Below are 27,567 nucleotides of genomic sequence, written 5' to 3' on the forward strand. Positions count from 1 at the left end.
TTGAGTGGCTGATTTGGGAACTGACATTTTTTCAAATGTCTGTTATTTCCTTCACTCAAACCATCAAAACAATTTCCACCACAACACATGACAATTAAAAATAAAACATAAAGTCCTCGCTTAAAGTTTTAGAAGTGTGTCAGCAAAACTCAGCTTCAAGAGTACCAGCTTTCAGCGAGATGTGCTTCTGGTTCATGAAAAACTGAATAAATGCACAAATACACTTATTTCTGACTGCATAGTAACTTTATAACGCATCATGGGCAAAGTGTTGAGAAAAAAGTGTTTGTTAATCAGTAACATACTACTGAAACATCTTTCAGCAAAACCTTACTGTACTTCACATCTGGTGCAACTGTGTGGTGGAGCCTTCCTTTTAATCCTTTCAACCAATCTATGGATGTATTTTGTCTCATTATGTCTGCTCTTACATCCTCACATACTGAAGGGGCTTATTAGGCTACACACCCCTGCAGCAGTGGCCATATGGTTAGCACTGCTTTATTGTTGCTACCACCTGACAGTTTTATTCAGCTTACGGGACACCTGATGAACTGGATGGGTTAGATGCAGCCTTCAAAAAACCCTTCACTACTGGAGTTCATTCCGGTTTCATAAAAAAAAAAAGTGTGAGCATGACAAACTGCATAATTTATCATAGTGAAGGAGTAAAGGTTCCTCCAGTAGTCACCCACTTCCATCTCTTGAGCTGTCCATGTGATTCCTAGAACTCCTTGAGTCACCCATTTTCCATCTCTTGACTCATCCATGTGCTTCCAAGAACTACTTCAGTTTCCCATCTTCCTTTTGTTGCAGTTCCATGTGATTCCTTGAAGTCACCCATCCTCCATACCTAGAACTGTCTGCATGATTCCCAGAACTCCACATTACACCGCTCACCACCAAGCCTCCTTAAATCTACCAATGCACCTCCACACTCCCTCACGTCATCCACAGTAAAAATACAAAAACCATCTCTAGAAATATGTGAGATCATGTACGAGTCAGTCCATCGGTGGGCAGTGATACTTCTTCCTCTGCTGGTTCTGGGGATGTGAAATCAGCTCAGAGTGGGGACATCAAACTGGCTTCGTCGTCATGCTGATCTATAAAAAGAATGATGATAAAAAAGGTAATAAATAAGCACCTTTGAAATGGCAGTAGCAAGCGTCGGTATTTGGTCGGGAACACTCGGCTCGCGTTGCTTCCTGGCCGAGTATTTCACACATCTTGCCTACATTCCCCTAATATGAGTGGGACTTGGCAGTGCAGGCTCCTTTAACTATAATGGCAGTGCTTAAGTATTTGGTTGTAATGGTTCAGGCTTATATTTACAGCTACAGCATGTCTGTAGCCACTAGTAAAAGTTTTTTCTTTCCCAGTCAATCTTACAACTATGACAATATGTGCGTACTGTATACCTCCCTCACATTCACGGCAGCAGAGCAACATCTTTCCATCCATCCACTATAACACTACACATAGACAATGAGTATTTAATCCAGCCTAACACACCTGATACATAGCTTCACTGTCTGAGGCTGCTGACGATATGTGGTCCTTAGGCATTACTCTTGTTAGTTTAGGAGAGTTTTAATGCCTCTTCCTTACCAATCTACTGCTCCATTTAGCACATTATGTTCACTTATATGCTGTTTCTACATGTCATAAATTACAGACAAAAGAATATAGAGGCATATGAAAAGATAATTTGCTAAGGAAGAGGTAGAAAGTCCCCTAAGCTGGCAAGAAACCAATCCTTGTGCCACTGGGGAATTGAGGTCCTGCACACCAACGCTCATACACACACACACATACACACACTGCCCACAACGCCTCAGCCTTCATTAGTTCACGGGTCATAAGATGTGACACCACTTTCTCAGTCCTGAAAACTTGCTTCTTTATAACTTATCGTAATCGGTGTCATTCTTCTCCTCGGCCAACAGCAGCTCCATTTTCCAACAGGGGTCAGACGAGGTTGCTATCCACAGAATTCTTCAGTCTGTGTTGGGAAAAAGTTGCAAATGTACCCTGCAGTTTGGACATGAACACCTTGTTGCTTGTGTAGATGTGGACTTGTAATGTGCATGTCATTTTTCTTCCACCAGCATGGGCTTGTTGGAATAGTGCACCATCCTGCCTACGCTGAGTACAGACTTGGTACGTGTGCACCATCATGTGTACGCTGACTGGTACAAACTTGATACATGTGCACTATCTTGTGTATGCTGACTGGTACTACCTTCATATGTGTGCACCAATCCTGTTTACAGTGGTACCAACTTGATGTGTGTGCACCATTCTGTTTACACTGGTACAAATTTGTCATCTGCACATTATTTTTTCTTTTTACGCAAAGTTGTTACATATGCGCCGTTTGTGCTCAGCTCTCGGCCAAACTAAGCTTGAGGCCCATTGCTGAGTCAGGCGAGCAGGTGCCACAGTAACCCCCACACCGGCCGAGGACCCTCTGGCTGCCCTGTGGAGAAAGACAAGAGTTGGGATGAGAGAGGGGCGTTAACCACGATCCCATGTAATCACAAGGAGGTTCCCTAATGCAGCTTTTTTGTGTCACTGTGGACATGAATCAGATGTTTGCTGCGTGGTGGGAACTGCTACATCATTACGCCAGTACAAAAAGCTGGGGTTTCTATCTCTCCCCTTGCCCCTTTCAGTCACTTTTTACACAAACTAGGAAATGAGAAATACTGTAAACAGTAAAAAGTTCTCATTACAAGCTGCTTTCTTTGCATTCATTTTTGTTATCAAGTCCATAGTAAGTTATGCAAAAACTGCCCATTAATTTTCCACTGCTCCATATAAAGCTGATTTACCAGTTTTCCGTAACTTACAGTACAGCACCAGGACTAGTACAGCCATGCCTCCACAAATGGTGGGGTGGGGAGGGGGCAAATAAAGTGGGGACAATTGCAATTCTAGGGGAATAGTGCTGCAGTGTACACATCATCATCATCATCTGGACCTCCTTTCCCACCCTACGGCAGGGTGAGGAGTAGCAATGTCCAGACAGTGTGCACACATTAAATAATCTGAAATTTCAAGTGGGAGGACCAGTAAGGGTGGGAAGGGTCTGACTGGATGGGGGCAGGGCCCACCTAGACCCCCACAGCTATGCCACTGAGTACCAGTTGTAAGGAAAATGTCCTAATATTCTGGAACACATCCCTGACATATAATGAGACCTTCCTATATTTTCTTCCCAATATTAAAGTCACCATCATCATTATCATCATCAGCCAGACCTCCTGACCTTCCCCAAGGTTGGGCGGGTTAGGGTCCAAAGAGTCAGAAAAAAATTGATAGAATGAGATATTAACCAAAGCTTACCCAGCTGAATGAGCCACATTCCCACTCAGTCAGTACTGATGCCCCCAGAATCCTGGCTCTGCCTGATATGTGAAAAAAATTCCACATGTAGCTTCAAACTTACCTACCTGACAGAATAATTCTGATGACTGTCAAACTGAAGAATGTAAGTATATTATAAAATAAAAGGTGACAAGCAAATAAAAATTATCTATCTATCTATTGCCAAACGCCACAATCCCGCAAGGGGTGGCCATTTGACTTTGAGTTATTTATTTTACAGGGAGGGGCACTAACCCTTCACCAACCCACTTGCTGACATGTAAGAAGCACGTATGGTTTGGTTATATGGTTACCACCCAGCATCGTAAACGGTTTCTTGGCTTACAGGAAACCATTTGGCTTGTCACTCAATGTAAAGCCACCTGAAAAGGAAAGAAAAGCAATAAGAAGTGACAGGAAAGATGGGAGAAATAGGATGAGAGGAGGGTAGGCACAGAAAAAAAATGATACAGGCTAAGGAAGAAGTAGGCAGCACTACATCAATAAAAATTATAATAAATGTTAATAAAGTAGAAAGTGTTGACTCACATCCAGCCTCTTGATGTCCTTGGATGCCTGATTACCCTGGACGAGCCAGGTAGTTCTGGCAGACACCACCAAGTCAGTGCCGGCCAGGTTGATGGAGAACACCCCCTGTGGACACTGTGCTGTGCTGTAGCAGTCACCAGCCTCACCGTAACCCACCAGCTTACCCGCAACACGATGACCGTAGGTGAAGTCATAAGCTGTTGGCAAAAGTTGTTGTTACTGAGGCTGTATGATGCTGACAAATGATTAAGCCTTACACATATGGGAAACACTGATACTGAGTTCATAAACTGTGGAGATATAGTATTAGTGACGTCGTAAGTTGCTGGTAGATTATACAAGAAATATAGGATGCTGTCTGGCATGTCATAGGCCATTGGTTAAAGATGCAATAACATGGTAAAAGATGCCAGGTTATACAATTTGGATGATTGCAAACTGCGGAAAATTATAATACTTGTGAAATTATATGATACTGCATGGCTAGTTCTGAAGTCTGTGAGGTCATAATGGTGTAGTGGTGACAGACGTGGCCCATAAGGATTTAATTATGATTGGATGGAAGTTATTGCTTACAATGAATTTGGCTCTGTTATTCCGTTTTTAATTTTTCTTGGAGAGAACAATCTTACAGGCTTGTGGCCTTTGGCTCCTTCCTTGGAAAAAAAAAAAAAGAGTTAAGCACAGGTCCCCTCATCTTGACTGACTGGATTGGGTCGCCTAACCCTGAGTCTTATGCTTGTGAGGTAGCAGTGCAGGATTGCATGATGGATGTATGGATGGATGGTATGTTATTAGTGAGGCAAGATCATGGTTGATGACACAATTTTGTGATGTTAAAAGCTTAATATGAGTACAGTCATGACAGCTGAGAGAGAGACAGAGTTACTGAGAGTAAGACTGATAAATGAAGATACTGTATCTACCTCCTGATGATAAAGAAATTAAGGTGAAAATAAAAATTATATCGCTGGACTGAAGGAATTAAAGGGAAGCACGTCAGTTGGCAAGGAAATACACAGAGCTAGACCAATGAAAAATAAATAAAGGTACTGTTGCTGAGGACTAGGCTTACCGAACATAAACCTGGTGCATAGCAGAAATTCAGACCGTTCTTCCAGCATTCCCAGAGATCATTTATGTTGAAAGTCTGATATTTTAGATATCAATGACCATATGGAGATCCTTTCACCTGACAGTAGCACTCCACGTATTGCCATCCTGAGCCATTTCCCTTATGAATCCCCTCACCCAATGATCTCCAGACAGAATCTAATCCAACAACCTCCTCAATCAGCCTCTGAACACTTTTCCTTCCACAATCACTCCTGGGACCCTCTTTAGCCAGCTGTCATCCTCCTCCTTCCTCTCAACCTGTTTGTGACCCTCCTTATCCATCTGTCATCCTCCTTCTTCTCAACCTGTCTAAATCACGTCAATCTACCAGTCTGCGTAACTTCTCTCGTATTCTTCATTCCAAATCACTCTCCCACCACACCTCAGTTCTGAATTCAGTGCGATCCTATACATACATGAGGTACTGCATTCATATCAATTCCAAAGCTTAAAAACAGTATATGCCTCCTTGCTTATACCCTTGTCTTAACTCACACTGTTACCAAATGCTTCAAAATGAACTAGATATAGTAATAAAGTGATAAAATACTGTATGTTCAAACATACGTGATAGTTGGTAACAACTTTTACTTCATTACCTTTATTGCTTTCGTGAGGTAATTCTCCCTTTGCAGTGTAGCTGGTGTGCTGCCTGTCACCCCACACATACTTGCAAGAATCAAGAACTTACAAAAATTCAAACCAAACTCACAATAATTCCCAAAACCCATAACTCACTGTCAACAATGAGTGAAGTAACATTGAGTCTGATTTTGGAGAATCCAGTGTAGCCGGTGTGTCGGCCATTGTCCCTCACACAGTCACAGTCTGGCCAGCGCTCTCCACCACCAGGGCACGTCCCAGGTTGAATCAGGCTGAAAGGGAGATGAGGTTAGCCGCATGACCATTTAGTTTCTCTCATGGATGCAGTTACAGTCCATTCTCATTATAAATTAAAGAGTCAAAATCAACATCTGTTCATTTTAAGATACCTGGACACATTACAACTAAACTGACAGGCACAAGGCAGAGGGACAGGCATTTTAAGGATGACTACTGCAGTTGTGCACAGTGCCACCAGAATGCATCCTTATGTTTTCATCTTTACATTTTGAAACTGTGCATGGGGCTTTGACAATATTTTCAGGTAACTTCTTATATATGTGTATGTCTGCTATTTCTGTTAATCGAGAGTAAACATGGAACTTTAACACATGGGGGATAAAAAAAAAAAATTGTTATGAAACCACTGATCACCTGGATACTGTGGGTAAGGATAAATGAGTAGGAATATCAGCATACTCTTATACAGGAGGGTTCAGCAGAGGATGGTGTGTGTGTGTGTGTGTGTCCTTCAATCAGTGTACCAGATCACTCCATCAATCATTCAGTAAATGATGTACCACAGCTTTCATCTGTGAATCTATAGTATTATTCAGTACCTCTATCTTTCTCTCCCTCTCCCTCCATCCTCTCTCTCCCTCTCCCTTTCTCTAATACAACTCACATTTTGTCATATATCTCAGCATAGTTGCCCTCCTCGCCAGCTGGCAGTGTGAGGTACTCGAGTGGGTCGGAGGTGTTCATGCTGTGACAAAACACACTCATGTTGCGTCCACCCACAAGCAGGGTATATTCTCCATCTACACTGACCTGTATTGATGCCTTCACCTGCGGAGAGAAATATTAACCCATTTAATACTGAGATGCCTTTATTTACATACCGTTCAATACAATATCAGCCTTAGTCACCTACTGGTGGCTCTCCACACTACTTGATCTCTGGCAACCTCACTAGTCAGACATCAGGGGTATGGGACTGAACAGGAATGCTACCAGAAACCAAGCAGCATGAAGAGCCACCATTAGGTGACCAAGGCCAATACAAGCAAGCATTTTGGAGCCTTTATAAAAGATACAAAATTATACAATTACTCTTTCACTTCAATTATGTCTTTTTAAATACCGGTAACGTATCTATCTATCTATCTGTTTACCCAAAGCTAGATGTCTTGATGTCTCCTTGTTATCCTCTCCTCGGCCATCAGGCTGCCCTCTCCAACTTCCCCTCCCAATGGTATGATAACATCTATTTATTTTTTAACCCCTTCAAATACACAGGTGCCTTTTTAAAAAACACATTCAATAAAATTACACTTCCCCCCCCCTCCATTTGATAATGTCTCGTTCATTTTATTCATGTCTCCAAATGATTTTTCTTCATCTTGGGAGGGACTTTTCAAATTAACAGGTCTGCACACAGTCTTCATTAACCCTTTCACTAAGTTGACATATCTGTTTTATTCTTTCTACCTCTAAATGAGTTGATTTAGCTTACAAGGGACCTGTTTAAGTAAAAATGGTATTACAGTATTCTCATTAATGCGCTCCAGTCGGACTGAGCTGGTGAAGGTTTATATCCAAGGGATGGTTGGGGTTGATCGCTCATGTAATGCCACTCAGGGATTAGTGAGGCTGGTCACTCTCATCTTAAATGTCAGGACCAACTGCCTAGCCCCGGGCTCCTACGCTCCTCATGGGGCAATGTGGGATTGGATGATGGATGGATGGATGGACTTTCCTTACCTGTGAAGCTGTCTTAGATCAGATAAACCTGTCTGGTGGTATACAGGTATACAACGTGAGTGCTGTATTTCAACACTTTTCATTCTGGCTGCAATGGGATGTAGGTTTAATCTCAGCCACAACACTATCACCTGTACATACACTATACAGCTGGATAGAGTGAAGCAATTTTTTTTTTTTTTTTTTTTTAACCAGATGAATGCAGGGAGGAAAAACAAATAAAAATATAATCCATACACCAGATTCGAGGAACTACGGCTGAAGAAATCTAAGGAGCCATGTGGTGTGGCGATGAAAATATAACATGCAATTTTCTTTACCTTTCTGGCCTTAAAAAAAAAATAACAATAAATCACAGCTGAATGAAAATCTAATCAGGCCAAACTGTACTGTAATAAAAAATAAACAAAACTAAATGATAACAATAATAATACAGTAAAATAAAAATCTAATAAGGCCTAGCTGTACTGTAATAAATAAAAAATAATGATAATAATAATAATAATAATAATAATCATGGTAAAATAAAAATCTAATAAGGCCCCCCCACCTCAGCACAGGAGTGGAAGCCGCAGGGTCTGACACGACACCGCTGCTTGCGAGGCGGCCGGTGTTGTCTGGAGCAGTAATGGCGCGATGCTCGCTGGCCCTGCATGTCCACACAGAACACACGCCGTCGCTGCCGCCCGCGCCGACCACACTGACCCTGGCACTGTATGGCACTGTGGTTAGCATAGAGCGCACACACACACACACTCTAAGTCTGATTATGCAACACTGCGTTTTTTCCCCTGCACATTTCCCCAGATTCGGAGTTTGCAGGTCTCACCCCATCAATATTCCTACACAGTACGCATGTATACAGATTATCCACATCCAGCCATGCCAAGTTAGCTATTGGCAATGAAATACTAAAGTGAATTATGCTGACTCATAAATTTCTCCATCATCACAATCGTCATCATCATCATCCGGACCTCCTTTCCCACCTTCTGGCAGAGTCAGGAGTAGCAACATCCAGACAGCCACAATTTCTTACTCTTCTTAAATTCTACACCCCTCAAATCATTACGAAGTTTTAGGACATACACAATAATCCTTCATAATATTATTTCCTCTTACAATACAAAATAAACAACACCGGTGCATTTAACTTGTGGTAATTGAAACCTTTAACACAGACAGACAGCTATCAAGAATATAACATGTAAAAAATATGCATCTTCTTACAGTAGGCCGTGATGAAATAAGTTAAACAGATGAAAGATGGCTATGCAAGTAAAAACCCACAGTATGTAAACTCAAATTCTCTCCATCTACCTATCTATTGCCAGACGCCTTAACCCCATAAGGGGTGGCCACAAACAAATTGTCTCCATGTCACCGTGTCCCCTGCCATTTTACTGCCCTGCTTCCAGCTCACACCCCCCTCTCTCACAGACCTCTCCACTCCATCCTTCCATCTCGTCCTTGGCCTCCCCCTCCCTCTCCCCCCCTCCATTTCACTCACACACACTCTCCTCATCAGTCTCTCACTCTCTTTCCTCATCATATGGCCACACACACACACACACACACACACAATGAAAGGAAATACTCTTAAGTTTTCTTTGAACACAGCAAAAATATCAGTCCTAACATCTAACCACATCACACTTGTAGCTGCTGGAGAAAGACAGGGACAAAGATACAGACAGAAAATATCCAGCTTTATACAGATGAACTCTCCAGAAATATCCATCCTGACACCTGCCCATGTTGAATTTGTGGGTGTTTGAGAAAGAAAGAAAGAGTGAAAGACAGGCAGACTCAGATACACAACATACTTACTGCTTTCTATGGCCAAATTCACTAGAAATTCTTGTTTTGACACATATCCATATTACACTTGTGAGTGTTAAGAGAAAGAGAGGTTGACAGACATACAAACACAGACAGATAGATAGAGAGAAAGAAACAAAGACTGACAGAGGTACAAGACACATTTACAGCTCACCATGGTTGAACTTGCCAGAAATATCCATCCTGACACCTGCCCATGTTGCACTTGCAGGTGTTAGACAGACCGACAAACAGACTGAGACAGATAGACAGACAGAAAGAAAGAAACAAAGACTGACAGAGATACATAACACACTTACAACTTTCCATGGCCGAACTTGCCAGAAATACCCATCCTGACACCTGCCCATGTTACACTTGCGGGTGTTGCGTGGGCGGCGGGACATGGTGCAGCCACGGGACACTGGGGATGGGTCCTGCCAGCCCACACTGTTCACCGCATGGCAGCTCACATCCCGAGTCTCTCTCCCTGGCCCGCACCGCTCAGAGCACTGTTGTGGGGGGTAGAGGAGGGTGGGGGACGGTAGGAAAGGGGTTAGTTGATGGAGAAGAGAGAAGAGGAGAGGAGAGGAGAGGAGAGAGAGAGAGAGAGAGAGAGAGAGAGAAAGGTATGACATGGGGGAGGGAAGGAGAATGGGTGGGTAAGAGATGGAAGATGAGGAAGAGGTGTGGAGGGAGTGGAGACAAGATGGGACCAAGGTGGGGTGAGGCGAGGGGAGAGAGAATGAAAAACCATCAATTAATTCCACACGACATTATATCCACATCTCATCATGGCTACTGACTCTTAAAACTGACACATTACCTGCACATATACATTTAAAAAAAAAAAAAAAAAAAAAAAAAAAAAAAATAATAATAATAATAATAATAATAATAAAATAAAAATAACTAAAAACAATAATAACAATGACAAATAGTAAGAGTAGTAGTAGTAGTAAAATAATGACTAATAATAATAATAATGATAATAATAATAATAATAATGAGGACTTGTCGTATTCTTCTGTGTCACTGAAATCATTCTAACACTGCCATACTCTGCATAAATAGTTTAAAAAGGGATATTAACCAGCCAAATGCAGAAATAAATAGGTGAGGAAAAGGTGTTGGGGAGCTTTCTTAACTGCTGAAAATACATGCTTAAGTCCTCAGGGTATAAATGGTATAATAAAGTAATAAAGTAAAGGCTAAGACAATTTTCACACAAGCACCTGCCATCATCAACCCTTCCACCAAAATGATATCTTAATTTTACTTTTTCAACTTCCTGACAAATTTACTTACTAATGATTGACCTTTATGATGAGGGGTTAATATATCCAATCCCTCCAATCAAGGTGGGTATAATTGTCTGTCTGTAGCAAGAATAAAATGCAGTGTCATCCGAGTGGCAGGGTTAAGTGCTATCAGATAACTAAAAAATCTGGAATAGTGTCAGCCATTATCCCTCAAACTTTATGATATTTCCCTGTAATGTATAAACTCGTGAACTATGCTAGCTGTCCAAGGTCCATATTATTATTAGGTAAGAAAGCTCCCTAGCACTTCTTCCTAGGTCATTTATCTTGCTTTATGTTACTATATGCTGTTTCATAAATCATTCTAATATCGCCATACTCAGCATAAGTAAGGTATAAAAGGCTATTAAACTGCTGGATCCAAAATATAAACTGCTGAGGAAGAGGTGTTCAGGAGCTTCCTTAACCAGGCAGAAGGGTTAAATAGAATGCATACATGAACAGATAAAATATAAGAAAATACAACAAACACAGAATAAGAAGATATTAATACAAACACATACAAAAATGGAGACTATTAATACAAACACACAAAAAAAGCAGACTATTAATACAAACACACATCAAGCAGCAAACCCATAACAAAGCGAAAGAAAAGACGATAGCGTTTATTTGTACAGGAAAACGTTATAACCCTGTCCATCTTATGACCTCTTTTGTTTACTTAATGTCTGATGACACAAGATAATTTTATACAGGTCAGGGGTATCTGTGAGAGAGAGAGAGAGAGAGGTCAGGGGTATCTGTGAGAGAGAGAGAGAGAGAGAGAGAGAGATCCTTCCTAAAGTTACACAAAATCAGCTGCTGGTATCCTAATTAAAGTACTGTGTATATACAGTATATATACAGTATATATATATATATATATATATATAAAACTGAACTGAAAAGGCTATTAACTGAGCAAGTAGTATACGAAAAGCAAGATTAGTGTAAATTAGTCTTACCACCTCTACATCATCTTACTTAACTTAGGAAATCCTCTCATCTCCCAGGGGTTAATCAAAGCTGTATCTAACCCCTCTAGTTAAAAAAAAAAAAAAATCTCTAATATTGAATAAAGTTATCTGTAAAAAGCAGAATAATAAAAAATAAAGATATCTTGTCATGATGGAGTAAATACATCACCCACTCATGCATGTTAGTTTTGCAATAAAAACAAATATAACACTTAAAAATAATAAAAATAATAATGATAATAATAACCCCCTCAGTATAATGACACCTTCTTTAATTCTTGGTACTGCCTAATGATTTAATTCCACTTCAATGGCAACTGTCTTAGCAAGAGGGATTAGCGGATTTAATGCCAGAGATCAAGCAACGTGGAGAGCCGCCATCAGGTACCATGGCTGACGAATGCATGCCTATTGGAGCCTTTATGAATGATACAATACGAATGATATGATACCCCTGTGCTAGACATCTCTCCCTGCATATACAAAATCATTCAGCAGTAGCAGTAGTAGTAGTAGTAGTAGTAGTAGTAGCAGTAAAAATAAGTACTGTTTGCAAGAGTGTGTACTAAGAGGTACAAAAATCTATATATAAACACACTACAACATGCACAACCATATTAGTGGGATGCAACACAAACTTGTTTACATACAGCAAGCTAAATGAGCAACACAATGGCTGGTGGAGGGCTGAAACACACAAACATTTACACACAAACACACACACAAAAACACTCGACACTGATGACACTGTGATACAAAAAATTTAGGACAAAGAAAGGGAAATATCATGGCTAAAGAATGAGAGAGAGAGAGAGAGAGAAATTCCCTGGTTGAAGGTGCTAATACCATTCAATGCATAAAAATTCTGTCTCATACTAGCACTGAAGACTGAGGAGAGGAAGACTGAGAATGAGGTGAAAATACGAAGTGGACGAGTGCATGAAGGAGGATGACTTGTAGTGGTAGTAGGGGGTCGTGATGCAGGGAGATAGAGGCTTGAAGGATCCATATTTTTGTCAGTTGAGGCAGCTCCCTAACACCTTTCCCTAGGCAATTTATCTTGTTTATTACACCTCACTGTCCTCATCTGTTAAATAAAAACTTCCAATATCCCCATACTCTCCATAAATAATGTACAAAAGGATGTTAACTTGCCATATCCCCCCAAAAAAATCACTAAGGAAGAGGTGTTAGGGAGCTTCCTGAACTGATGAGAGAGGATTGGGATGGAATGAAGGATTGGCGTTGAGGAAAGAAAATGTTGCGGGAAGAGGCACCTCATCCTATCTGTACATAAGAAAAAAAGATGATGATGATGATGATAAGTGATAATGATAGTGAAAACAACGATGATAATGACAAATATGTAATGAAGGTGGACTGATATGGAGTGAAGTCTTCCAGTTGTCAGGATAAAGACAATGAGTATATGCAGGACAAGAGGGAGTAGAGGTGTCGAAGGATGGCATGAGTGACTGCAAGTGAGGGAGGATAAGGATGAGATATTATACTTAGACAGAGATGGAATAACTGAATGCAGAACTAACTGAGCTGGGATAAGGAACCACAGTTGTGTTTTTGTTGTGGCAAGCATGGATAAATTTCTGTGAAGGGTTACACAGACTGACCACAAGACAGCTGGACACAGTATACAGGAAGATAAACAGTACATGAGCTGGCCTGGGAGAAGTATGCCAAATTTGGGATGCATTATTCTAGGTCCAATTCTGTATAAAAATAAAGGAATATATAAATAAATAAATAAATAAATAAAAATACTAACAAAAGAGGTCCATTTCTCAGGTGTTATGCTACAGTTTTTCCATGATTTTACATTTGAGTTATGAAGGGAACCATTTTTATCCATAAGGTCATCAGTAATCTTAACTCGTTGATAAGTGAGGAGACATGATGATGCAGACTAATTACTCAAAATCCACCTATAAAATACTCATTAAATCTGGCACACTTCTCCCATGACACCTAAGAAGACATTCAACACTGCACTGGGTAAAAGGGACTGACAGAGCCTTACATTTATACACACACACAAAACACTACGTAAAATAGAGACATTTAGATCAAACTGAGCAGCACGCACGCACACACACACACACACACGAAAGGGATGTCTTTGTAGTGGAAAAACAAGAAGTCCCCCTTTTATGGCCAGAGCTACACACTACACCCATACAGGTTGCAAACAAACTCACAACACATTCCAGACATACAAAAGTGTCATGGAGATCATACAGTCACTGAAATACACAACACTTAAATATTTCATACCGGGAAGAACTGCCAACCTGATACAAGCATGAAAGTATTACTTGATCAAAATATTCCACACATATCTTGCAGTTTCATTTAATTTCTCATGCTTTATAAATCGTCTATGACGGAAACATACATATCTGGGACTTGCTCATTACTTACAGAAATATACAGTAATGCAGCAACAGCCATACATATACAGCTGAGGCTAAGAATATGTACAACAGACAGGATGTGCGTACCATTTCTCGAAAAGCTCATGGGTGCCTGTGTGCATGGGTGAATCCATTTCTTGGAAGTCTGTGCGTATCAACAGGCAACACACACACACACACACACGGCAGAAGTGCACAGGTGTGCATCGAATCTTGTTCAAATGGGCATGGGGACCCGATTCACCCTCACTTACACAGACCACCATGTACTTCTAAGAGTGATAGCACATACAGAGATGTTGTGATAGGCTACAATATCTACCACAGCCGAAACACTAGCAGGAAGGTTCTACGAGGAAAGCACCGCCAGGCACAGGCACCCAAACGGTCTCTCTAGGTCTCTGTGTACAGGTACTTCCATAACATCCCAGCATTAACCGAGAGCAGGCAGGAGTAAAGACTGATAATAAATCCAATGGAGATTATTCCGCTATCAGTCGCCACAAATGACACTGAAAAGAATGGAATTGTATCAAAAGTATATATGACAATTTTAATACAAAGCTCACTAGAAAAAGTAAAGCAGGAATACTCTACTCAATACCAAACTTTCAAAAAATATTCTATCACTGAGGCCCTTTTTCTTTTAATTTTGTGCAGCAACATACATATTAGTCTTTACATGTCTGCCAGTCCTCCAGTAATGCCATTTAACTCTACACAGACTCTACAGCAAGCTACAGAGACTACGGGTTGCTCTTTCAAGCCTCTACACCCACTAGAAGAAGCTAATACTGTACAATTCTGTGAGGCCACTGACTGTCAAGGCTCCTAATCGGCTTTTGTACACTAAGAGTGCAATTGCCAAGATCACACAACACAGCTGCTGGTTGTAACATTTCACACTGCTTACTGGATGATGAGTAAGCACAATATAAAATTTAATAAATAAAAAAATAATACAGTAATAACTAAATCAATAATTAAAAAATGGTTTGTTAAAGTCTTTAGATGATGATATTTGGCACAAGGAACACTGCACTGCTTTGCCATGTGCCACTATATCACCTACAGTAAAGGAGAGGAATAAATATATGAGTTGAGGCAATGAAATCTGTACACATAAAATACATAAGATGTGCAATGTAAAACTGTCAGACTCCCAGCAGCTGGTAATGTGACCTGTAAGAGGGCTGGACGCAAGGTTTCCAAGGCAGAGCTGGCCAGTCTGTACCTCAGACCAATGTGAGGAGACCCAGCGGAATGGGCAGGGGTGCTTGTTACACCGCCTGGTTGTCTTCCGCATACGCAGGCCCTCACGCAGACAGTACTCGTCATGTACCTCGGCATTGTGCATCAGTGTGTCTCTACACGTCACATTTCGCAACATCACGCCACGATCACATGGCTCCGAGCACTGCAAGGTGGTGTGCAGGGGGGTATGAGTCCCTGGCTGGTGTGGAGCTTGGAACTTAATGTAAACACAAACAGGAAGTACAGAATGTATCTACGTCAATAGTCACAGGATGACGTGAGGCTCAAAACTTATTGTAAAATACAGTACAAAGTATGCTGAGTCAATAGTCCTGGGGATGACATTATGTTCACAGCTTAGTGTAAACAAAGAAGGGAAGTGTGGGTAGAGTGAACAGTTTCTGTAGTGGTGTGGGGGGTTGTTAAAGACAACATGACAGTGTACAGGATCATGAACATTACGAATGCAGGCTTCTAACTTTTGTTTTTCTTCTTTTGCATTAAAAATAAGTTAGGGAACAGGCCATTTATGTAATAACCTAGGGTATGGATCCAGTATGGATTTATCAAGCTATGAAAGTCCTCCACATAATTATGACAAATACTGTACACTCAAAATCTTTTATAAACTATCCAAGTTGCAACCCTAATTTCATACGCAGTACATATTTCAAAGCACAGACAGGTTAAAAAATATTGGCTACTAAGATAAACAATATTCGCAGTGGAAAGCATAAACCCGTACACCTTTGCTTTAATACTTTTGCAACATATTCCTTCACACTCAAACTGTACTGTAGTGTCATTAATTTACAATACTCTCCATCATGTTTCGCTGCACAATGTCCCACTCACTGCCTAATATGACTTGTACTGGGCCACGATGCTACATCAACACAAAAGATTAGTGGACATAGTCATGGAATAGTTACATCATACGACAATGAATACCTCTTCCCTACCACTATCAGTCCCTCACATGTCTGGTCTGTGTGTGTGTCTAAGTTACCTTGATGATGACTCAGGGGCTTCCTTGAAACACTTATAATGAACCAAGGACTCGCAAGCTCATGACTAAGTGTAGAGATTGGTGGCAAAATGAGCAAAAAGACTGAAAATATTGTGGAATGGCATATAACAGGAAGGAAGACTTGAAGTGTTGCAAGTATAGTAGTCGTTACAGAAATTACTGACAAGGAGAGCACTCACACAGTCCCCCAAACTATGCCACACAGCCATCAAATATACAATCCATGTCTCTATTTCAGTTCAAGCTGTAGACAACACAGAGTAAAGAGGCCTTACACAAAGTTCAACAAAGAGCAAAGAGACCTTAAACAAAGTTCCTGTGGTTGGCTTGGGAATCATGTCACCCCCATGTTAACAGGCTTGGAGATACTGTGGTCATCCTGAAAAGTCTCACAGATTATGGCCTTGTCACTCTAAAGGCTGGACGTAATCTAACTTAAACCGACTGGTATCGCTTCGCATCATATTGTGTCGTACTGTATCAAATTGTCTGACCATGAAGGCTGGGATAAAAACCAAAGTAAGAACACTTTCATCAGGCCACATTCTAGACAGTCAGTTTCTCAGTGCCAGACAGGATGCTGGTGACAGTGAGGAATGACATACCCACAACCTGGCCCAATGACACAGGGTATTATTATTATTCCAACTTTCACCCTGACCAATTGTGAATAACATGCATCACAATATGTCCAATTCAGACACAATGGAACCACAAGCATCCAAATATGTCCAGTTCTGATCTCAGTGTGATGAAGTCCTAAGGTATCTGGGAACAGAGTCTCAATTCCCTGTACACATAGATGAAACAACCCAAGGATGACCAAACTCTGCATGTATCCATGACTGACATCCACAAACAAATTTACAATCATTCGGGAATACAATCATTATTTGCCAAGTTCCAATCCTCCCACAAACAATACAGCTAAATTTTCCTCATTCAAAATTGTAGCTACTGGACAAACGGGGGCATGGAGGGTGGAAAACTTTGTCTAAGAATCTAGCATGCCTAAGAAATGAATCCAGTTTTCTTCTTCTAGTTATGACCTGGCTGAGTTAACCAACACACACGAGTTCCCGTAATATATAAACCAAATATGCGGTGGAGGGATGGGGGAGGGGGGTATGTGTATATAATGGACAGTGTGTGAGTGGGGTGTCTGAAAGAAGAGGTAGAGGTAAATCAAGAGGGCAGGAAGATGAGGCAGAGGTAGATTAAAATGACTGGAAGAAGAGGTTGTGGTAGATTAAGTGGACAGGAAGAAGAGGTAGAGGAAGATTAGGTGGACAAGAAGAAGAGGTACAGGTAGACAAAGGAAAAATTGGAGACAGGATGAAAAGTATTAAACCATCACAATACAGTCTGCCAACCCCTCCCTGCCTGGCTATGACTTTGTAGAGTACAGGGTTACATGATACACTGTTATGTGAGAGCAAGTAGACGAATACAAAACTAGAGAGTACAAGAAAGAAGGATGCTCCATGATAAGTCAGTGAGGATGGAAGAATTGATAAGACACTGGTAGCAGACTGTTGGAAGACTTTTACTTGTGACAGTAGATGAAGGAGGGTTGTGTAGTGTGACAGGGATGTTATTGAGTCGGGACAAAAATGCCTGGAGGTTGTGTAGTCAAGACCACCCCTCACAGGATGTGGCAGAATGCAATATAGAAGTGGGCTTAAATGGATGCAAGTTACAGTTTATCGGTGCAGTTCATTCGTGATGTAATCAAAACATGTAACCCACACGACACACAACCTTCTTACTATTTATGGCTTATGGCAACCTTCTACATTAACCCTAATAGGGATTTCTCTCAGCTAATCAAACCACCTGGCAGTGGCCATAATAAAATACTTTAGTAACACCATATTCAACACATCTTTTCTAAAGCAACAATAGGGGAGAAAATTACATTTTTTGCAGAAAAAGTAATTTTTTTCGTGTTGGCTGCATTATACATCAACAACGTATCCTCTGAGTCTCTATTCCAGCCTCCAAATACTCCAGCATCCTTTGTTCACATCATGGCTTGCCCCATATTCTTATCTTGGCTATTCTATACTCTAAAATTATGAAATACTGATAAAGCACCCTCTTCATTATTCTTATCCCATACATGTTTCCCTCATACACATGCACTGGGTAGAATATGCCTGGCTATAATTTCCTTTGGGTCACAAATTCATCTTCCCATTGCAACCTCCTTCCTCCAATCATTTAATAGATATGCAGATGTTTGCATTGAATTAATAATTATTATAATTTATAAAAATTTAATTTTTTTTTTTTTTGTAAGTAGAAGGAACAAGCTTACAAGCTTTAAGTTTTGGGATCTTTCTCATAAAAAAAAAGGGGGGAGGGGGCAGTGGTGTTGCCACATCTCAGTAGCCTACGCTCCAAAAGACTTAGGTAATCTCTTGTAGGCTGCAGGGAATGTATAGTTTGTATCATGAGGCTTTGAGTCAAAGTCATTTACTTTGGCTGTTCCATTATAGTAATAATTAACAAGTTTATCTGGAAATAAAATAATTGTGAATTATAACAACTTAAGCTTCAGTTGATAGGCAGCCACTTTCTTTAATGCAGATAACTCTGGAAACCAGTTAGGGGCCTGTTCCTGAGATTCAGTACGAAATACTGTATTATGTAAACAACTATGAGCTTCCAAGGCATAGTTTTCCACATTCCCTCATACATCACTACAGTATTTCAGTGTTAAAAGCCAGTACCTTGGTGGCAGAGAAAGTATCATAGCACCTTCTTCTAACTGACTTATTTTGCATACTACACCTTAATCTCCTGTATATTTTATTTATATATCTTAACAGATTACATCAGTGACATACATGAGGATTACTATGGTGACATGTACTAAATAAATTGCTGAGGATAGGTATTACAAAAGGCCAACCAGATATAAAGCCTTAATACCCACTACCGTAGTCCACAGTACTGTGATATGTTGGGCATACCTCACATACGACTACTGTGATTAACATTCTGTTTATGGCACAGTGGGGCCATATGCACGAGCAGTAAAAACAGCATGAAACAAAATCAAATCCTCAAGCTATTCCCCGAACCAACCAAGATTTAAAACCCATATAGTTTTGAAGTGAAATCACCTGCTTTACCCACTTCACTGATGCCACACAATTTAATCCAAGATACTTTCGTCCTGGCAGCCACAAGGGTAAATGAATATGCAGATGATCCGTTGTGACAGGTGGAAATGTTGGGTGGGAGAGAGACAGGTTAAAGCTTGAAAATATAGAATGCAAGGTCTAACCTGTCTCTCTCTCCCATCCCAAAAACGTAAATGAATGAAATGTAAGATATGATTTTCTGATAAGCCAAGGATGCACTGATAAAATGCTGGAATACTGTGAGGCTGGAAGCAAGGGTGTCACTGCATTATTTTGAAATCACATCACAATAATGAACATGGGGGGAACCTCACCCTGTTTTGTTTTTCCACATTTAAAGACAGAGTAAGAATGTTTGGTATTACAGTCCACTGACAGCCAATGCAGGAGCTTTATATTTCAAAAAGTCGCCAAAAAACTTGAAAAACTTACCACATATGTAGACAAGAGTGTAGGAGAGGGGAAGAGGTACACAAGGCTTACTGACAGAAGGCTTTTGAGATCACCACCATACCAAAATCTTGTAAGGTATAATTATCCATATTCCCCGTCACCAAAATATGGATTAGTTAGAAAACTCAAGCACCTTTTACTTATACAGTTGGGTACAAAAGTCTGCCTAATACCTGACCTTTTCTAAGTGTCTTTTTTCCTTTGTTGGCTACTATTGCTAGACTGAAAGAAGCTTGGTATGTTTCTCTGTTCATCGATGACGCTCTTTGATATGATGCACGGGGGAGGAAGGTGATGGACATGCCTTAAACGTGAGGCAGACAAAGATGCGGCTCACACCTTAACAATGGACAAAGGGTCACTGCATCCCTCAGCCAACTACAGCATTATCTGAGGTCATTTTGGGAAGACATTTTGAAGAGAGAAAAAGGAGCAGTCTATTCACATTTCTAATCATCTGCTGACAGTTCTCACGTTATTTTGTAAAGCTCTGTTCACTTTCTGTTAATCTTAAGCTATACCAATTAAAATGAACAGAGAATTTAATGAACTGGATGCTGATTGGTACTGGTGTTCAATAAGCTACAGGTCTAATACAGTAATATATATTCCCTCCTACAAATATCCCAGCTTGCTGATGTTCCAATCCAACAAAAACCTGCTTACCATTATTCCAGTCTAGAAAATCTGGTCTCCCTAAACATCTTCCAACATTCAGTACTCCCATCATAGTGTGGTGCTGGAGATGGACAGCTGTGGAAGCACTAATATAACTGGCCAGCTCTCCACTGGCCATCATCAAAACTTCCTATCTGTCTCCCAGGACTAGGATGGTGGAGTGCAAGAGAAAGGCAACTTCAACTGACAGTCCACCACACTCACCAACCAACCAACCTTCTGTCTTTGGCTCCCCTAGTTTATCACACAATCTGGGTGTGGTATGCATTTTCCTGTTGTTCCTTACATATGCTAAAGTACAACCTATAATTCCTACTCATTGTAAAAGAAAAGTTAATTACAAAAGCTAACAAGTCCTAACAAGGGTGGCAGTGGTCAGCAAAACACCATCTAATCCAACAACAAAGTTTCAACATACACTATCCTCATTATAATTCAAGCATATTTCAAAAGTATTAACAAAAAAATCCATATTCTTAGCACCGCAAAATGAGGAGAAATAGGGAAATTAGCTCTAAAAGTAGCAATGGAACTGAACCACATAATTTTTAAAAGCTTACAGTGGCTTTAATACAAAAAAATAATGTCAAAGAAAGTGATTTAAAAGGACAAAAAATTAATCACTGACCTATTACCAAAACTACCGAGGGAACACAGGGGCCGGGCTGAATGATTTGCGATGGGGGAGGGAACGAAAAAAAGACTCCAACAGGACACATCAAAACACACATAGGTTTTATTGCAAGTACAAAAGGTCTCTCTCTCTCTTACACACACACACACACACACACACACACACACACACACACACACAACACATCATAGAGGTTAGAGTGAAAAAAACAAAAAAGAATAAGATATGTCCACACCAACACATCATCCCAAGTTCGACAGCACTAAGAAGAGCGCCACGTCTTTCCTCTCGGCGGTACAGTTTATGGCTGGGTATAGTTTCAGGTTTGGTATTCAGTTCTCTCTCTTCTAAATACAGTACCAGGAGAAGTTCGATTACACAAATATGTACTGTAATTATCTAAAGATCTGATTATCCTGCTGCTACATACCTGCCCATCACACTGGCACAATCAGTAATTACCAACCCACTTACCCATCAGGAACCAATTATCAGTATCAGTGGCAATAAATTCAAACTTTGGTTAATTTGTACGTCATTTGGTTCACACACCCAAACATGATCTGTGACACATTGGCTTTTCAAGTGGAATTCCTTGGTTACTATTTTATGATTTAAAAAAAAATAATAACTAATAAAAATGGTGACATGATTTAGTGTGTGATTTACTACAATCCTAGGAAGAGTTTAAATGAATGAAGTTGTTTTAAATGTGGCTCACTAAAACATCCTCAAAATTTCAACACAATCACAAGTTTTCAATGGAGACTTTTGTGTGTGTGTGTGTGGGTCTCCATGAAGCTCAACTATTATCAACACCACTACTGTGTTTCACGATTGTTAACACAACTTATTTCAAACTCCACATTCCTCTTCCATCATATATATAAAAAAAGGATCTTTCTATCTCTTGACGCCTTAATCCCGTAAGAGGTGGCCTCAAACAAACCGCCTCAATGTTGCCCTGTCCCCTGCAATTCCTACCCCCAGCTCACACCCCACTCTCTCATATACCTCTCCATTGCCTTATTGTCATGTTGCTGATGAATTCACAACTACATTCACTTCACGATTCTCAAACTCCACAAAAATTTTGCTTCAGTAGTCCCAAATTGCTAATTTTCTGTACCAAATACCTCAACCAAGAGCCACAAATATAAACCTCACTCTTAAGACCACTTCACTTTGAGTCATCTTTTGCCTGCACATGTCGTAGATGTTAAAGAATGTCTGTGGTAAGATAGTCAGCGTCCAAACTAAACCTTTCTCTACGTTACAGCAAAATAATATAAAAATAGACTACTGCTACTGTGAGGGGAGACAAAATCAAAGTTCTGTGAGCAAAAGCCAACCTACCCACTCGTGTCTATGAGTGACTCCTTGCAAGAATGTTTGGACTCATATCACATGCTTGATGGTAGTGCTGGAGAGTCTATATTTTGGGTAGGCAGACTCGGCTCTCACTTCCATACAGCCAATTAGGGTTTCCAAGATTCATATTTGGTGGTAGTAATGGAGTGAGTCTTATTTTAGGTAGACAGACTCAAATTCCACCTTCATACAGCCAATTAGATTACGTATGAAATCTGATTTACAAGATTCATTTTTAGACAAGACCGATTCAGCTTTAAAAAAAAAAAAAAAAAAAAAAAAAAGGAATTTGCAGTGAACTTTAACATGCTTGGAGTCAGACAAACCTTGCAAGATCATTCAGTGCACATTGATAGCCCTTTATACCACACTCCCTGCACTGCAGCCTTCCACTGATCCAGCCACTCAGAGCCTTTATTATTTCACTCATAACACTTCCAAATTTATTACTCACAAATTGGGTGTGTTATGCATATCACTGTTACACTCTATATATACACATCTGCAAATTAAGGGTGGCTCAAAGAGATACCTATTAAAGCTCACCAAAGAGTACCAAAGAAACACTGACTGTTCTGTGGTGAGCAATACACTGGCATACCACACTCCACTGTTCTATTACTCTGGCCATTACCTGCCATCACCAGTCTTGTCAAATAAATAGGGAGGGTATAAAGGGCTATGACTGTCCTGTGGTGGTTTTAGTGCCTCTGGGTCATAAGGTCCGCCATACTTTACCGGTGACCACCGTCCTACGCGCCACTTGTAGCGGTGTCGCCCGCCCCTCCTCCTGCCCCCAGCACCCCGACACGGCACCTTGCAGCGCCGTACATGTGTGGGGCGGTCGGCGGCGTGACACAGCTCATCAGACAGCATGGGGCCCTTGGGATCACGGCACACTACCAAACGCTGCTGGTGTCCTCGCCCACAACTCCGACGAACTCGACACTAAGGGAAACAAAGGAACCATCAACGGCAGAAGGTGAGTAAATGAAAAGGTAAGAGATTAAGTGAGCAGTGAATGGTGAATGAATAAGTGAACAGTGAATGGTGAGAGAGTGATTCAGTAATTATATGAGTATGGTGTAAAAAGTGCCAGCTACCCAGTATAAGACAAACAATGAAACCAGCGTCAACAATGATGCAGTGACTCACGCGCCCCCAGTCTCCAGTGGACCACTCAGTACAGGGGTGTGTGTTGCAGGGTGCGGTGTCTGGTGGCCGCTCACTCTTCAGACAACCCTCACTTGCTGGTCCCGCCCCACCACTACACACCACCTGCCGTCGCTTCTCACCACCACCACACTCCAATGAACACTGAGGGAGAAAAGCCTATCACTCTACTGTCAAACAATAACAGCCATATTGTTAAAACTGAGTGCACAATGCTCCCAATTCCTTGCCACAGTTACACAGCCTCATCCTACCTACACACACCACATGACATTATTTCTCTCACCCACCACACACACCTGAATGATGAGTGCGTAATTTATCACTCTCATATCGTATGCTAAAGCTCATATTGTACACACATGACTAGACAAAGCTTTGGTAACCTTCATCATTCCTGGCCCACCACATGCCATCTGCTGTAGTTACTTTTGCCCACCACATTCTGCCAAACACTGAAGTATAATTTATCCATCTACTGTCCTGGTACCTCATTAAGGACTGAAATTAATGGTTCTTGCTGATGTGTGCCTGGCTTTGTAGTAGTACAATACTGCTTCAACTACAGTAATCCCTCTAATATCCGGACGCCCAATAACCGAACATCCCCACTAACCGAACCTTATCGTCCTGGGATCAAACATTCCCAAAATGGTCCGAAAATCCAAAAAAATTGGAAAAAAAAAATCGATTTTTTGCCGTCCGTAATTTGAACTTGCCGCGCGCGCCGCGTGAGAGCATTGTTTTGGTTCGTCATTCCTCCGACGTCCGATAGAGCGCCGCTGCATCCTCCCCACTTCCCGCCTGTCTCTCACCGCGACAAGACCTACGCTCTTCGTCATGGCTGCCCACGTGCTCGCTTTTGTGGTGGTGCCGTACTTGCTGCAAGGCCTCCTGCTGCTCTCTGCCCTACTCTTAGTGTGTGTGATGATGGCCCCGCCTCCTGAGAACATGAAGAGAGTGGTGTTGAATCAGGAGAAGAAACGGGAGAAATTGGAGAAGGTAGATGCTGGTTGGTCTTCCTCTCGCATTCTCCGCGAGATCAACCTGCCCCGGTCGACTAAGTTTGAAATCAAGCGTCCGAGAAAAGCTCATGCAGTACACGGCTGACTTATCGTCGAGAAGCAAACGCAACGTGGAGAGGAAGGTTATGTTTACTCCCAAGTATGCAGAGATCGACCGCTCCACGTTGATTTGGTATCGACAGCAACGTGCAGCTGGTGTGATGGTATGTGGAACGGAGCTGAAGGCTGCTGCTGAGAAGTTTGCAAGGCTTCACGACGCCCTCAGACTTCAAGGCATCCGAGGGCTGGCTCTTCGCGTTCAAGTTGCGACATGGCCTTACTAACCGTAAAGCACATGGCGAAGCATTGACGCTAACGAGATGGAGTGGACGAGTTTCGGCACAAGGTGAAAGGCTTGATCGACAGGGAGGGCCTCACTCTCGGTCAAGTCTATAACGCTGACGAAACTGGCCTATTCTATCGCTCGGTGCCAACGAACACTCTCGCCGATGAGACGGAGAAGCGTGTACCTGGCCGCAAGCTTTCTAAGGAACGGATATCTGCTTTGTGTTGTGCCAATGCTAACGGCATGCACCGGCTTAAGCCCGTTATTGTTGGCCGTGCAAAGCAGCCTCGGTGCCTTCGTGGGGTGATGGATGTCCTTCCTGTCGTATGGTACCATTCTTTGAAAGCATGGTTCACAGCTGTGATTTTCAAAGACTGGTTTCACCATCACTTCGTCAAGGAGGTCATACATTACCAGACGAAGACACTGGGAATTCCTCGCGACCAGGTAAAGGCTCTCCCTTCTCCTCGACAATGCACCTGCCCACCGTGCGACAAGGACTTGGTTGCTGAGAATGGCCGTATTAGGTGCATGTTTCTGCCACCTAATACGACTGCTCTCATTCAACCAATGGACCAAGGAGTGATCGTGGCAACAAAGCGCCTGTACTGTCGGAAGTTCCTGGACGAGGTGATGGTGGTTCTCGAGGACGAGGACGAGCGCAGGGAAGGACGTGACACTCGAGGCAGGCGGACTTTGGAAACCTTCGCCGCTTACAACATCAAGTCTGCGCTGTACAACTGGGCTAGTGCATGGAAGGAAGTCCCTGTGAAAACTCTTGAAAATGGTTGGTCTCGTCTGCTTCTCGGAACAGATGTGGAGTACGATTTCCTAGGGTTTGACGTGGATGACTTCCATGCACGGCTCTTACGCATCGGCGACGATGTTGATGTGGACGATGTTCGTGAGTGGTTGGACGCACGACGAGGGCGATCCTGGGTATCAGACGTTGTCTGATATCGAGATCGCGTCTTCGGTTGCTGGTGTCAGTCCCGAACTTGAAGATTCCGACGAAGGCGATGATGATGCAGACTCCGCCCAGCAGGACACTACTCCAGCCATCCCCAAGCTGAGCGCACTCCGGGAACATCTAGAGTTCGTCCCTAGACTACCTGGAACACCCGGACTGCGACAGGAGATGGGGCCCTTGGGACTGTGGAGGAAGTGCGTGCTTTCCGGCAGCGCATCATCAATCGCCAGAATCGTCGGTCCTTGCGTCAGTCAACGATTGACAGTTTTTTAAAGGCCCGTTACCCCCGATTTGCAAAGCCATGGTTCCACTCCGTTGCCTCCCAAGACAGGCCCTCATGCTCCGAGCCACAGCCCAGCACATCAGCTACAGTGGAGTCACCGCCGACGTGAGTTTGCGGCTGTCTTCAGAGTCTTCTGTAGTCGGTACGCCATCACCACTACCCACCGATGCACCCCTTGGACGCCTGCAGTGATACTCTCGGGCTCTGACAGTGAATAAACAGCAAGAACTTCTCCACTAGACCACACGGGAATTTTGAGTGTTGTGCAGTGAAAAAAACGGTGTGTTGTGTTAAGGTTTTCAAGTTGGGAGAAAAGACTAAGTAGAAAAGAAATTTAATGTAACTAACCTTCTTTGTTTTGGCTTTGGAAACTTAAAAAAACTTGGGAAAAGTTAATGTGCAACACTTAAATTTAATGGAACATTATATGGACTAAAGTGAACACTGTGAAAAGAACGGACTTCTGTGTGTTAGTGACTAAGTTCAGTGCAAGACTTCAGGAAGAGTGTAGTGCAAGTGCTTCAGGAAATCATTCTTACTGTCAGAGTCCGAGAGGAGGCGGTTATTCATCGAGGTGGCCAGGGACTTGCTGTAAGTAGCCAAAATGTTTCATGTTGTACTATTTTCCATACTATATTTACCAGAATGTTTCATATTGTATTTTTTCCCATACTATACTTACCAGAAAGTGTCATACTGTACTTCTTTGCATACTAAACTTACCTCATGCATGTGCAGTAGGAATGTGTTTTTCAGAGTTCGGTTAGGTTCCCAGTTAGGGTTAGGTTCGGTTAGAGTCCATAAGTACCAGAATGTTTATTAATGTATGAACATACTTCTAAACCCACATTTTATGTGTCTATTGCATTTATTTCAGTCATTTATGTGCCTTATTGGTGTGATTTGGGTGTTAAATATGCATGTCCGGAGGGAGTTGTATAGGTGTTTCTCTGTGTTAGGGTCCGTAAGTACAAGTCCATAAGCTGGGGCCCAATATCCGGACAAAACCAATATCCGAACCTACCGATGGCTCTATTGATCCGGATATTGGAGTGATTACTGTAT

At 41.8% G+C, this 27,567-nt stretch overlaps 1 protein-coding gene across 1 annotated transcript in view; it reads right to left on the reverse strand.

Moving 5' to 3' along the window:
* Positions 1-2,386: 2,386 nt before the first annotated feature.
* Positions 2,387-27,567, reverse strand: part of AdamTS-A (ADAM metallopeptidase with thrombospondin type 1 motif A) — a 69,529-nt gene continuing 44,348 nt past the window's right edge. Inside the window, exons 17-25 of the mRNA XM_080273261.1 lie at positions 23,882-24,043; positions 23,465-23,674; positions 15,389-15,571; positions 9,765-9,956; positions 8,174-8,323; positions 6,545-6,708; positions 5,776-5,912; positions 3,922-4,118; positions 2,387-2,482 (exon numbers count right to left, since the gene is read on the reverse strand). Coding sequence (XP_080129387.1) covers positions 2,387-2,482; positions 3,922-4,118; positions 5,776-5,912; positions 6,545-6,708; positions 8,174-8,323; positions 9,765-9,956; positions 15,389-15,571; positions 23,465-23,674; positions 23,882-24,043 — 1,491 coding nt within the window. The remainder of the gene's footprint in view (positions 2,483-3,921; positions 4,119-5,775; positions 5,913-6,544; positions 6,709-8,173; positions 8,324-9,764; positions 9,957-15,388; positions 15,572-23,464; positions 23,675-23,881; positions 24,044-27,567) is intronic.

This window comes from Coenobita brevimanus, chromosome 53 (assembly GCF_032717465.1).
Source record: "Coenobita brevimanus isolate Jiangsu-jjx chromosome 53, ASM3271746v2, whole genome shotgun sequence".
In the NCBI taxonomy this organism is placed as follows: Eukaryota; Metazoa; Arthropoda; class Malacostraca; order Decapoda; family Coenobitidae; genus Coenobita; species Coenobita brevimanus.